The sequence below is a fragment of the Psilocybe cubensis genome, chromosome 2 (assembly GCF_017499595.1).
Source record: "Psilocybe cubensis strain MGC-MH-2018 chromosome 2, whole genome shotgun sequence".
Taxonomy (NCBI): domain Eukaryota; kingdom Fungi; phylum Basidiomycota; class Agaricomycetes; order Agaricales; family Agrocybaceae; genus Psilocybe; species Psilocybe cubensis.
The window spans coordinates 965,972-979,253 of record NC_063000.1 but is presented as its reverse complement, the minus strand read 5'-3'; the positions used below and the strand labels follow the sequence as shown (position 1 = coordinate 979,253).

The 13,282-nt window shown below is 45.2% G+C and overlaps 4 protein-coding genes across 4 annotated transcripts; 1 reads left to right on the top strand and 3 right to left on the bottom strand.

The window, feature by feature from the left end:
* Nucleotides 1-643: 643 nt before the first annotated feature.
* On the bottom strand, nt 644-1,678 carry JR316_0001811 (High-affinity nicotinic acid transporter; the record flags this gene model as incomplete). Its single annotated transcript, XM_047887611.1, has 5 exons — nt 644-827; nt 903-982; nt 1,044-1,201; nt 1,277-1,378; nt 1,441-1,678. The coding sequence occupies 5 exons, from the start codon at nt 1,676-1,678 to the stop codon at nt 644-646; spliced, it is 762 nt and encodes a 253-aa protein (XP_047752534.1).
* A 2,774-nt stretch (nt 1,679-4,452) lies between these two features.
* JR316_0001810 (uncharacterized protein) lies at nt 4,453-5,984 on the bottom strand (the record flags this gene model as incomplete). Its single annotated transcript, XM_047887610.1, has 8 exons — nt 4,453-4,761; nt 4,890-4,972; nt 5,037-5,138; nt 5,213-5,341; nt 5,396-5,474; nt 5,527-5,685; nt 5,736-5,854; nt 5,915-5,984. The coding sequence occupies 8 exons, from the start codon at nt 5,982-5,984 to the stop codon at nt 4,453-4,455; spliced, it is 1,050 nt and encodes a 349-aa protein (XP_047752533.1).
* A 779-nt stretch (nt 5,985-6,763) lies between these two features.
* On the top strand, nt 6,764-8,318 carry JR316_0001809 (Acetolactate synthase, mitochondrial; the record flags this gene model as incomplete). The annotated part of the gene is made up of 6 exons (XM_047887609.1): nt 6,764-6,946; nt 7,000-7,266; nt 7,326-7,745; nt 7,798-7,934; nt 7,994-8,220; nt 8,278-8,318. 6 exons carry the CDS (start codon nt 6,764-6,766, stop codon nt 8,316-8,318), a joined length of 1,275 nt encoding a protein of 424 aa, XP_047752532.1.
* Nucleotides 8,319-9,813: 1,495 nt separating this feature from the next.
* On the bottom strand, nt 9,814-11,244 carry JR316_0001808 (Mitochondrial oxaloacetate transport protein; the record flags this gene model as incomplete). The annotated part of the gene is made up of 10 exons (XM_047887608.1): nt 9,814-9,887; nt 9,941-10,073; nt 10,130-10,156; nt 10,225-10,338; nt 10,392-10,582; nt 10,648-10,758; nt 10,810-10,834; nt 10,884-10,895; nt 10,947-11,111; nt 11,167-11,244. 10 exons carry the CDS (start codon nt 11,242-11,244, stop codon nt 9,814-9,816), a joined length of 930 nt encoding a protein of 309 aa, XP_047752531.1.
* Between the last annotated feature and the right edge of the window lie 2,038 nt (nt 11,245-13,282).

Below are 13,282 nucleotides of genomic sequence, written 5' to 3'. Positions count from 1 at the left end.
ATACACATTTATCATGGTCACCCCGCTGTCGCTTATCCTCTGGTTCCCATTACGCATCACATCCCTTAACACACACACACACTCGCGATTGTTATGATTATCTTTAATAATTATAGGTATTAATCGTGTTGTAGCATCTTCGTTTCTGTTGTCATCTGGATTGGTTTGTTGTATTGACATCTCATCCCTTACGCATTTAGTTTGTTTGCCTATATAGTTCCCCATGTGTCTTTGATACTCATCAATGTGTAGAAAATCAACGGCTTAGAATGTCACATCGATAATTGGAGTTATACTCAAGCACAACAACCTGTTCTTTGCCTGAATAACGGAGTCACACATGCCGTACCTTTACCGGCACTGCTTGCCGTCGCCCTGTGATAGGTTTCAAGCTTTGACAAAAATTTTTGTAGAGTCTTCCAAGAATAAATCGTGTATGTTCATATCACGACTAGGAGTAGGAGGTGCTAATATAAGGAGGAAATACATGCGTTATACACATATCTAGTCATGGATACCTTTTGAAAATAACAGTTGATATATAAGCAGATAGGTGTCAATTAATCGTGGGTGTGGGCGTGGAAATGAAGCTGGAAGACATGCGTTGGATCGAAGGTATTCAAATATACTCTTTACTTAGATTTCAGAGTGTGTAGATGAAGTCCGGATGTTGGTCACCCAGTTCGATCCACGCGCGCTCGCCGCCGTCGCTGCGCTTCTCGTCGGCGTATGGTGCAAGGAGCGCGGTACGCTGCTTCTTCTTCTGCTGGTTACGCCAGTTGAGGTAGAGCATGTTGATCAAGCAGAAGACAACGATGAGTACGGAGCTGGTAGAAGAGAATTGTTAGTTTAACGGCGTTTACATGCAAAGTGAACCATTGGGAAGGAAAGCGGGGACTTACAACGTAAGATCCATAATGGTTGTCTTCCTGAAGCGGGGGCCTTCTTTGGTGGGGAACCTCCATGTACTCAAAATTCCTCCCTTGGGTGGAAGAGTCTATTCAGCCTCCTTCTAGGAAGTAGAGAACGAGGGCATGACTCACAGCATTGGTAGCCACGAAGCCGATTGCAACACTGGTAGCTCGGCGGTAGTATGGTTCCGAGTTGTTGGCCATCCATGCGCAAAGCATCGGCGCACAGGCGTACACACCTGGAACGGTGAGGTAGAGAGATCCATAGGCGGTGAACTTGTGATCAGTGCCTATAGATAGGTAGATAAAAGATTGAGGTGTGAGTTGAGGTAGAACAGTAGTTGTAGAATGGACAAGACACTGACGGAGGTATACAGCGAAGCCAATCACTGCCAGCATCGACACGATGGCAGATGGGATGCCTCGGGAGTTATATTTGTCAGAGAGATACGCTACCAAGAAAGTGACTATAATAGCGCCAACACAGTTAGCTTGATACAGCTTGAATGCTGTGTGATGTCGGACTTACTGAAGAACCCAGCAGCAAACGGACCGACGCTCAGAAGCTGAGATTTATTAGGGCTGAAGCCGAGTTGGTTTACAATGGAAGGCAGGAAGAGTGCAAGACCGTAAAGTGTCGTTCCGAGCATGAAGAAGATAATAAACATAAAGATAACCTGGGGTGAGCTCAGAGAGCGGAAGACCTCCCAGAAGGAGAATTTGTCCGATGGGTTGATAGATGGACGGTCGCGCTCGAGGCGACGCATGATGACCCTGTGTACGAGTGTGAGTGAGCAGTTGGGAAAGTGATAGTCGGCGTTGATGGGAGGCAATATTTAGAAACGGCGGCATCTCAGTAAAGATAAAATTACACTGACTCTTTCTCATCGTGTGTCAAAAATTTGGAGTCGCGGGGCGTGGAAGGCAGCAAAAGGTAGCCGGCCAAGCCCATCAAAATAGAGAAAAGGCCCTCCTAAATTCAGCGAAAAACGATCAGAGCGAACTAAGAAACAGCGGGTATGTAGATTTCATACCAAAATGAAGATCCATGCCCAACCGGGTCGTCCACCGATTCCATTCATGTTCTGAATACCAGCCGCAAGCAAACCAGAAAACGCTCCTGAGAGCTATTGAAAAATGATCCATCAGCGGCAGTTCAAATTGGACGCGCGTACAGTTTAAGTTTAGAACACTCACTGAGGCCGACGAGAAAAACAGTGCAATGCTGCGGAGGAAAGATTGTCTGTCAGCAACAAAGGCTAAAAAACAAAGCTGAGGAAAAAGGCACACCGAAGGGACAACTCAGAGCGTGTGTAGAAGCCGGATAAATATAATACGATTCCAGGGAACATTGGTCCCTCGACCAACCCGAGCAATGCCCGAACAGTCACCAAACCGCCGTAAGAAGTAACCAGTCCTTGTGGGTGCTCGGTTTAGTTTTGATTCTCCTAAATGATTTGGACAGTTTTAATGCACCTTGGAGTGTGACGATGATTCCCCATATCGTTAACAGCGTCGGCATAAGGCGACGTGGACCAACTTTTCTGAGAATCAGATTGGAAGGAAGCTCAGCGGCGATGTATGGCCTAAAAATTGTTTGAATTTTTCGGTGAGGTGGTTTCCAGCCAAAAAAAACGGCAGTACTCACACATAGAGAACGGTCACTGCAATCTGGTACTGTTTGTCCGTCAAGTGCAAAGATTTCTGGAGGCCCGCAACTCGAGCATTTCCTAGCAGAGAGCAAGATCGGCGTGAGCGACAGGAGTACGTCATTTCTTAATATTAATGTTACCGATGTTGGCACGATCCTGTCATGAAATTAAACCGTCAGTTCACGCCAATGGAAATCACTACTGCCTGTGCGGGCTCACCAGGAATGAGAGAAGGTAGAACATCGTCACAATTGGCAACACGGTCAGATCCAATTTGCGAACCGCCCTACGTTCAGCCTGAACGTCGATGATGCTATGGTCTGACCGGGAAGCTGTGGACGATACGTCCTTTCCAGTCGCCTCTGTGTCATGTGCAATCTCCGGCATACTTGCGGTGCGTGACAAGTATGAGCTTTTAGCAAGGCCTTTTCAACGTCAATTCAGCGATTTACTCGCTGAATACTGGATGAAGGGAGGTAGAGAGATGCTGAAACCTGGGGTGGTTTTCTGTAGATCACTCGGGATTAAGAAGTCCACCAAGCGTGTGGATTGATGATGTACACAAGGCACATGTGCTTTCGGTTTTGGTCGGGAAATTTGACAGTATAAAAATAAGTAGACGGTTTCTTGATGCTGGGATACTTTTTGATTTCGTTGGAGCTTCTATAGATCACATATGCCTATTTAACTGGCACATATCTCTGGCGGGACCTGAGCATTCAACTGTGCACAAATGAAGACTACAGGTCCGATCCCACAACATAAGCTATGATGCGTGTTATAGAACCATATAGAGAAAGCAGGATTCATAGCCGTCGTCTAGTTCCCAACGCGATAGTTTCCGACGACCAGGCAAGACTCAGGGTTCTCTTCTGCAATGCATCTTTGAAGATAAGGCTAGCTAGAAGTTGTTCACGGCACCGTGACGAACACTATCCCTTAGCTTCGGATGCTTCCAGATTCGAAAGGAAGCTATTCATTGAGTGATATCTCAACGAATGGTGCTCCATGCACCCTGTGGCAAAATCAAAAATTATAGGACCAGGTCATGAGTGACCATGCGGAGAAACCGATATCCGATTCCCGTAGCCGCCAGGAAGATTTTTTGCAACTGCCAGACACTGCCAGACTCCAGTAATAGAAGTAGAAACCAGTGCCTTATTAGTAGAGAGCTCCGAGAAGGCATATGAAGGCACAACGTAGGAACGAGCAGTCTACAGCCGTCAGCGAGCAGACCCTTGACTGACCTTGTTCAAGTCGTCAAACACGGTGTTGACAAGTGAAAACAGGCGGATAGGAGTCTGGGATGCTTCACTTCCTTCTGTTTAGCTTGCTGACGAATTTAGAAATTTTGGCGGAGTACGAATATCTAATTTCAGTCGATCGTTGACTGCTTCCGCCGACGTGTCGCAGGCAAGCATAACTGGGATCGAACTACCACCAGATAATGTCAATGTGATACAAGGGGCGTTCTGTCTATTTGACTTGATATTAACATGTAGATCATAATACAATGTCTAACGATTTTCCCATTAAACCTTAGGAAGTGTGAAGAGTCTTCAATGGAAGAATCCGAGTCGGCCACCCAGCGACAATGATTTTTATTTTACTTTGCTTTGCATTGCTTTTTCCCTGGTCAGAATGTGATCATCACTCAACCTCAAGCGACTACTTCATATCGTGTGATTAAACATAAGTGTACATCTACATTTACAGTTTCAAAAATTGAAGCAGATAGAAATCATGGTAACTACATAACCCGGTGACCTGATGGACTATCAAAAATTTACATATCCATTCGATCAAAGAGAGACGATAGTGATATAAATACTGGAAGAAGAGAGCAGAACAGACCCTTCGCGCTAGAAAATTGAATAAGGCGCTTATGATCAAGCCTCCGAACCAGATATTGAGGCATCTATCTTCGAGTCTGATACTTTGGCGCTATCCATATCGGTATCGTCTCGGTGCACCATTTGTTGAAGACGGACGTGCACTCCCTCCACGTCTGATTGTAACCCTGGCCTTGGACCGAGATATGCACTTTGATGTTTATAGCCTTGGGTTCGAGCGGTCGCGCCTGTTTTATCTGTTGCTTGGGTAGCAAACATCATAGCGTTCGTTCCTATGCTAAGAGTCGTATTGAATCGTTTGATATCTGTTGAGCTGCGAAGGATAATGTAAGAGAAGACCGATCCCTGCGCAAACTGTTAGTTGGTATGACACATATCAGAAATGCTGTATAACATACGATAAGTGGTGGCATCTATCCATACACCTATATGTCAGCATCAAAGCGGGAATTAAAGATACTTGAAGGACGTACCGAGTTCAACCAGAGGAACATGACCGAACTGCCCGCAATGGATGTTCCGATTAAACAAATGAGGGCCGCCGAGTAGATAGCAGCTAAAAATGGGAAGAAAATTTTTTCAATGAAAAGCATAAACTAATGAAAAGCTCCTTTACGAACCGGATTCGAGGATGATAGAAAGTGCGTTGGCACCACGGGAAGGGCCAGACACGTAGGGGACGACCTGACTTTGAACCTTCCAAATCTTGTATGCAATGAGGACTAGATCGGAGCGAGAAGTTTAATCAATACTGCGCCAAAATATATACTCCGTAAAATTAAGTGAAAAAGCTTACCTGTGCATAAAAGATTCAAAGCCAACGTTGCAACGAAGAAGTATTTCGATCTAGCAAACACTGTAGAGACCAGAACGCTGCTACCGGGGTGGGCTTCGTTGACGGACCATGTAAACCAAACCGACATAGCTAGCGAAAAGATCAGCAAGATTAAATTTAATGATTCAAGGAAAGAAAATCTACCGAAATCAAGAATAAAAAGAAGGACTGGGAGGATGACCACTAGGTAATTGCGGCCCCAAACGATGAAGGTACGATAAACCTGTATTATCGTTACTCATGGTTGTGAGATACCTTCAGAGATGAATACTCACGAGGAGCGCATCGGCCAAGAGAGTGGCTGAGCAATAGGCAGCATTTTTGGTGATATTCAAATGCGTATTTACATTGGCGTAGTACGCTTCCGCTGCGCCACCAACGGATAAATTGGCCGTAAATGCCGTGAACGCCCGTGTAAGGTCAACCACAATATGCTTTGGAACTCGTTTAGCATCGCGCTCGACCACAAGCGCTTAGAACATACCAGGGTAATGAGCAGAAAATTAATCACAATACTAGCCACAAATACTGCGGTGATCACACTGCTCAAATTTCTTCGCAACATGATGCGCAGACATTGAGGGAAGACCACTAGATAAACACCTTGTAACCAGACGGTTATCAATTCATCATCCACGACGGAGGGACACCTCTGGTACTTACCATAGCCCAGCGCCTCGAGAAATGTACCAAGGAGTTCTGTAGTAGGAACCGGAATCTTTCCTGGAGACATTTTGATTTGACGAATAATAAGGGACGAGTAATGACGGGATCCTAGAAGGAGATTCTCAAGAGATCGACAATCTGCTCTGGATTGTGAGGTAACCCTTCGTTAAAGACTTGTCGCGTTATTACCGCCAACATTTGAGGACTTACTAGAGAGGGCCTATTGGCGTGCACGATACGATTCACCTATGCCGTGCTCCTGTGCGCTAAGCTCTGCTCGTGGGTATGCAATGGTCGAACGACGGACGTGAGTTCATGTACGGGGATTCGGACGCATGTACTGGGCATATGTACTAATCCTTCATCACGATGCAAAAGCCCAATAATAGCTGGCCCCGTGAGCAGTGGAGAGAAGACAGTCGAAGATTGATACTAGATACGGATATAGCGTCTGTGATAAACTGAACCAGGCAAATATAGATGCTGATAGAATGTCCTAGCCAAAGCACTTGGAAAGCTGCCAATTATTAATGATGGATGGGGAGCGGCAGCAAACCAATCCAATAGCTAAAATCAGAAGCAAACCTTGGTCCGTCCCAGTAATTTGGCTACGGCATTGCATATGGTAACAGACACCCGTGGGGACCTAAGGAGGTCGTCGCAAATTTCCGACCAGTCACTGCACTAACTGTGGGGAAAGGAGGCTCCCCATCCATATGCACGACTGTCAAGATGCTTTAAAAATGGATCTATTTTATTCAAAGACTGTCATTACGACGCCTGCCGTCAGCGACTTTTGACATCCTTATTTTTTATCTTTTTTTCTCGCCGTGGCGTACGACATCGATGCTCAACTTGACCAAAATTCTTGGGCGGCGTCTTTCAAGCCGAGCTGTGTCTACAACAGCGCCCAAATATAGTTCTTCGATCGCCTCCTGCGATGCGATGCTTTCACGTCACCCTGTAAATGCAGCTGTGCGGTACATGACATTAACGCCTCCAGCATCAGCTACCTCAAGGAGGGTAATAGTAAATTATATTATTATCACTTCATCGAAAGTTCTGAAGCGCTGGTGAGGCAGATACCCAGCCTTGTGACAACACATCATCCCCATGTCCGGGGAATGAAAACTCTCGATTTCGGTGGAACGATGGAGAGTGTATATGAACGCGGAGATTGGCCAGTTGCGAAGCTTCAGAGATACTTTGAGCATGATACCTTAGCCGTCATTGGATATGGGTCTCAAGGACACGGTCAGGCTCTCAACGCTCGTGATCATGGTCTGAATGTGGTTGTCGGAGTTCGAGAAGACGGAGTGAGCTGGAAACAGGCTCAGGATGAGGGTTGGGTGTGTATCAAGTCAAAATTCCTCACTTTATCCTGTTGATTGATACAATGCCTTGTTAGGTCCCTGGAGAGACGTTGTTCTCAATAGAAGAAGCTATCAGTCGAGGTACAATCATCATGCTTCTGTTATCTGACGCTGCCCAGTCGCAGCTCTGGCCCCAAATTTCACCTCTGATCACAAAGGGAAAAACTCTCTATTTCTCACATGGTTTCTCAATTACCTACAGCGAGGATACTGGCGTTGTGCCACCAAAAGATATCGATGTCATATTGGTTGCCCCTAAGGGCACTGGGAAATCAGTACGATTATTATTCAAAGAAGGGAGAGGAGTCAACTCCAGTATAGCTGTATATCAAGATGTAACTGGAAACGCAAAAGAAAAGGCCATTGCTTTAGGCGTAGCAATCGGTTCTGGATACCTTTATGAAACAACCTTTCAAAAAGAAGTATATTCTGACCTTTTCGGCGAGCGAGGGATTGTAAGTAGATATTTGAAAATTCAGAATAAGCGCTCATAATAATCCCGTATAGCTGATGGGTGCCTTAATGGGTATTTTCTTGGCCCAATACAAGGTCCTCCGCGCAAATGGACACACCCCTTCCGAGGCATTCAATGAAACTGTCGAAGAAGCTACGCAGACTCTTTACCCCTTGATTGGCGAGTATGGGTAAGTATGCAACAATCCTACAAAGCCCTTGCAGATGATTTCGAATTTTTTAAAAATAGAATGGAATACATGGCCAATGCATGTTCGACTACAGCACGACGTGGTGCCCTGGATTGGGCGCCTATTTTTGAAAAAACAACAATGCCAGTTTTCGAAAGGCTTTACGAAAGTGTCAGGAACGGAACAGAAACCCGTAATGCCCTCAAATTCAACGGCAGGTCAACATACCGTGAGGATCTTGCCAAAGAGCTGCGGGAGGTTGATGAGCAAGAGATTTGGCGTGTTGGTAAGGCATCCCTTGATCTTCTGATTCTATACATGACGATTTGACAATCTTTTACAGGAAAAGTTGTCAGGTCTCTACGTCCAGAGAGCCGGAGATAAGTTGCGTAATGCCTACGTCTAAACATAGACCTTTTCTGTACATCGAAAGTTATCACGAAGTTGGTACAAATCATTGAAATTGAAAATCATTTGGCTTCCAACTGTCTGTCACTTCGTCCTCATGAAGATGAAGATACCTAGTATTTAATTGTCTCAGAAAGTCATGATGCATCACAATCAACGTTGGATCCACCGTGCCAAAACATCGGTTCCCTTATTTATCATGGCCAGGAAATATTAGTGCACCCGTGCTGTTCCCAAGAGGTATAAAAAGCATTGCATAAATACATTGGCTGAGGAAATAAAACCGTTGGCATCGCGGGAAATGAGCTATTTAAAACAGAGCGCGGGGTTCGCACTGGTCTGCAATCCAGCTGAGAAAGGTCAAGAGAGTAAAGGCCAAGTAAAGGCTATCAGCGCGAATCACATAGTGCTAGTTTCCACCTTAACTTAATATTGGAGCCTAGGTTCAAACATAGTTGGAAGACCGGCACTTCAAGTGACCTAGCATATATGCAACATATCCCAATGAGCGGAAGATGGTACAAACTGCGAATTCGAACATTAGTATTATTTCAGGCAAAAAGCATAAGAAATGCCATTTATGTTTTATAAAGCTGAAACCAATTCCCCGTGGCATCACTGCCGCCGACGGCCAGACATGGGTAAATTCGAAGTCGACGGGCGTTGTGCGAAGTGGATCATTATCCAACTAGACCTCTTGTCGCCACTTCATGCCGTTCAGAATGTAGGGGCCGAGGTAGAAACGAAGTAATGTGGAGCTTTGGATGATTGTTCATCGTTCATCCACCAACACGCGAGAGAGTAACCAAATTTCAACATCGGTCCCACAATTGATCACCAGTAAACACAATCGATAGATCAAGATGATGTTTCAAGCGTCAAGTTAAGCAACTGAGCGAAGTTCCAGCGCTCAGATTGGAGTTTTGTGTGCAGGATACGCAGATCGCGGCACCCGTGTGGTGCACAGTTCAGATGACTGCCTCCTAGTACCATTTCAAGGATTCAAACGCCGCTGACCAGTGTCGCTTTCACATCAAAAAGTCAGATTTGATGTAAACTCCAGCACCTTTTTCCCTAGGCCTTTCTCATCGTTGCATGATGTCCCGGACAAAATTCGGCCACTTTGGTGGGTAGACATTCTAAGGGAACAATGCTTCTCAGCTATCTGCGAAAGTGGCTTCTTCGCGAACGACTTCGTTGCCACATTAGCAATCAAATTACAAGAGACAAATGTCATGAGCAGCGTCTTGGGCATTGCTCATTTGCGTAGTTTTGACCCTCAAGTATCGTGAGCGACCTGTGATGAGAAGATTCTATTAACAACGATCTGATCGCAAGAATATAGAGGATAAATAGATCTATCAATTCCATCACCAAGAAGTCAAATTTGGCGAGACCTGATTTTCCTGTAGAGGTCAATGATCAGGTCGTTAGCAGTTAACGTAATTATACTGCAAATGACGAGTTAGCCTCAAGGTATGCGAGGGAAAGAGAAGGAGATAACGGACGTGTGTGGTGTTATACGCAAGAAATGCGCCGCTGTGCCTGTAATGATGGTTCTTAGTCGAGAAAGAGAGCCAACGGAACGGGAGATTAACCTTTGTACCAGCCCAAGACACCTTCGATCTTTGCAATTTTCCACAGCGCATCTATAGGATTCCGGTAAAGAGAGCCCACGATTTTTCCGTTTGGCAATGTTTTCGTAGGTTGGTTGTACATCCGTGTAAGGACCTATATCAATCAAAAATCAATTGAAAATGCTATAATAGACCTCAAAGTGTACTCACAGTGTCTGTCGGTTGCATAATTGCAAGCTAAAACCCGGACAAGCGTTTTGAAATCCATCATATACTCATGACGTGATTCAGACGGCAGTACTCACGACGAAAAGTCCAGAGACAGAGCTGCTGATTAGATACGTCCAAAAGCTTTCTGCGGGTAAAATACCCCTATTTACGAGTTGGCGTTTTGTCCACATGTAAGAGGGAACTTGGACCTGATAATCAGGGTTATATTAGTTGCAAAGAAAATCGAAGCATTGAGACTGACTGATGATCCCATAGCGGTCCTTAGGACAGCTGCATTAGTTCCTCGTAATAAACCCCGGAGCCCTTCTTCTCTGACAACTGATGAAAGTGCATGGAATGAATTTCTATACTGGCGTTGGGTGCCCACGGGTAGACTGGGAGAGTACGCTTGCATGCGGGACTTGATCAAGAATAGGGGGTTGCCTAAGGCGGCTGTTGGACGGAGTTAGAATTACAATTGAACTGAATCACTTGGCATTTTCGTTCTCAAAACAAACCTCCTACAGCACCACTCGTTGCGCCAGCAAGCACAGAAGTTGCAGTGTTTTGTTCCGTGGGTGACAAGCCGATAAAACTGTTTGTTGTTTGTCGGAACGGTTCGTAGAAACCTGAGGAGAGATTGGATATCAAACAGCATCATCACGGTCACAATAACCCACCTAATCGTGCACCGTTTACAAGGATCTGGCAACGAAATTTGGAAAAAAGAAAACAACGTCAGATGAGTACATACCTGGTACACGTACTGAATGACAAGTTAGAGATTAATTATACACGTCGGTGACAGATCACATACGGCTGGTGCCAGTCCCCTCTGTACGCCTCGGATACCTTCGTTTCGGGTCGTCTTGACCAGAACATCGAGAGTGTTCTTGTATACTCTCTTAGAATTGTCTTTCACCAACTCTCCTTGCAATTGGAGGCGCGTCTTCGCTACCTCTGCCGGATTCGATACAGTTACCTAATTACTATCTGTAAGCAAACCACTGCCAAAAGTCGATGTGGACTCTGCTCACAGCACAACATGCAGCAAGGCCGCCCAAAACAAAGGCCTCTGGCGTAGATAAAGGCTTGGGACCGGAAGACGAAGCCATCAAGGGTATGAGCAGTGCTAGTGAACGGTTGGTTCATGAAGTAGTCAACGAAGCCTAGCAGCCTTAATCATCCCTGTGGGAAATGGATAATGCGACCTTGCGTCACAGACGGGCCAACGACCTACTGACTGACAGTGACAGGTATAAATAGAACTCGAAGCATTGCAAACACGCCGCTCTCAACGCTCGTGTTTATCAGCACTCAAATTCAAAGCTGAAGACTGGTCTGCCTACTTCCATACCACAGACTGTAAAATCTAACTCGCTTTACCAGATCGAAAATGCTGCAGAACACTTACCACGTTTCCGTCCCCGTAAACTTCCTTTTCATTGCTTCAAGCCTGATAAAAAAAGACCAGGTCGGCTTCTATCGGGGACAAACCTTTCTATGTTCCCACGCCTCACGCATTCCCATGTGTTCCTACATCGTCGACGAAATTAAAAAAACTGTTCATTCCATTTTTTAAATTAGGATCAGCACTCAGCGCAATTTCGTTGCCCACAGGGCTCTTCTATATTCTTTGAAACATAGACATTAAACTTTACATGCAGTTTTTGGAGCAGCTCCAGTGCCAGTCAACTGCCAGCACCAACATGGGTTCGCATGTCCTACACTCCTCGGATGGATCACAGACACGCTTCATAAATGATACATGGGCTACATTCGTTGAGTTAACTCTGCGCTTTTGATATCTTTGGAAAGAATCTGATAACCCTGCGCTCTTTATAGTGCTGAGGAAAGGTGTGTGAGACACAAACGATGAATATAGATATCCTCCATTGTTCGGAGGATGCCCTTTCCCCCCGGAACCCCTGATGATAGAAGACTGCGAATGCGCAACATCTTCCGAAAGGGAACGGCATCATGGAGTCATTGGGTTTACCCTCACGAGCTAAGGTGATCACGAATAGCATGCATAGCATGCGTTGACTCGTTATCCCGGCCTATAAAGGTCCGGGGCAGAATACCCTATCCATTTCTCCCTTCGCACAATTCCCTTTCTCCAAGGTTCTGTTATGCACGAGAACTCTACTACATCCAGCTCTTGCGACACAGAAATCGAAAAGCATAATGTTAATACCAATGTTGTACCGGTCAACGATGTATTGGACCCTCTGGATATTTATGTGGAAGGCAAAGCAAGAGCTTGGAGTACCGGTGTGTTTTATCCAAAATGTAATCGTAAAAGCATTCTCATGAAATCGATGGGCTCTTCTTCAGTGATAGGTGCTTGCCTAATACAATTTTGTGCCGTCGGCGTGGTGCGCTTAACCGCACGCTTCGTTGCATCGATCACAACTCATGCCCTCGTTAGTTGTCATCATTCGGAGTCTTCCAGGAATTCTTTACTACCTCATGGATTACAAACGAAAGCGCTTCCACGATAAGCTGGATTGGTAGCATTCAAATTTTCTTGGAGTATGTTATTTCACCCTTGGGAGGAGAGCTGTAAGTCGTTATATTTTGTATCTTGCATGACTGCAACTTTGATCCATTGAAGGCTCGATCGAGGATACTTCCGTATAACTGTCATCACAGGATGTTCACTATTCCTTTTCTGCCTATTCATGCTCTCCTTCGCCGCTCAGAATCATTACTATCAGGCAAGAATGCAGTCTAATATGATTCTTGCCAAAAAGTTCTCATCCATTGGTGATTTGATCACATAGATATTATTATCTCTAGGAATCGGTATGGGACTGGGGATTGGACTCTTATTTCTGCCTACATCCGTTGTGTCCATCAGACATTTCAGGCGAAATCAAGCATTCGTAATGGTACGTAAGATGTTGAAAACATTCCGTGTTAACTCATTCATCCCCACGTATCGCTAAGGGTATTGTCGATTCTACCATTTCATTTGGAGGAGTCGTTTTCTCTAGTGAGTCAAAATTACACTCCTAATTAATTGGACTATAATATAGCTTACTTCTACAAGTTTCGCTAAATTACATGCTTCATGGGAGCATTGGCTTTGCATGGGGAGTTCGGATAGTTTCACTTGTCACGCTGGTTTTCTTCGTGGTCGGTATTTTT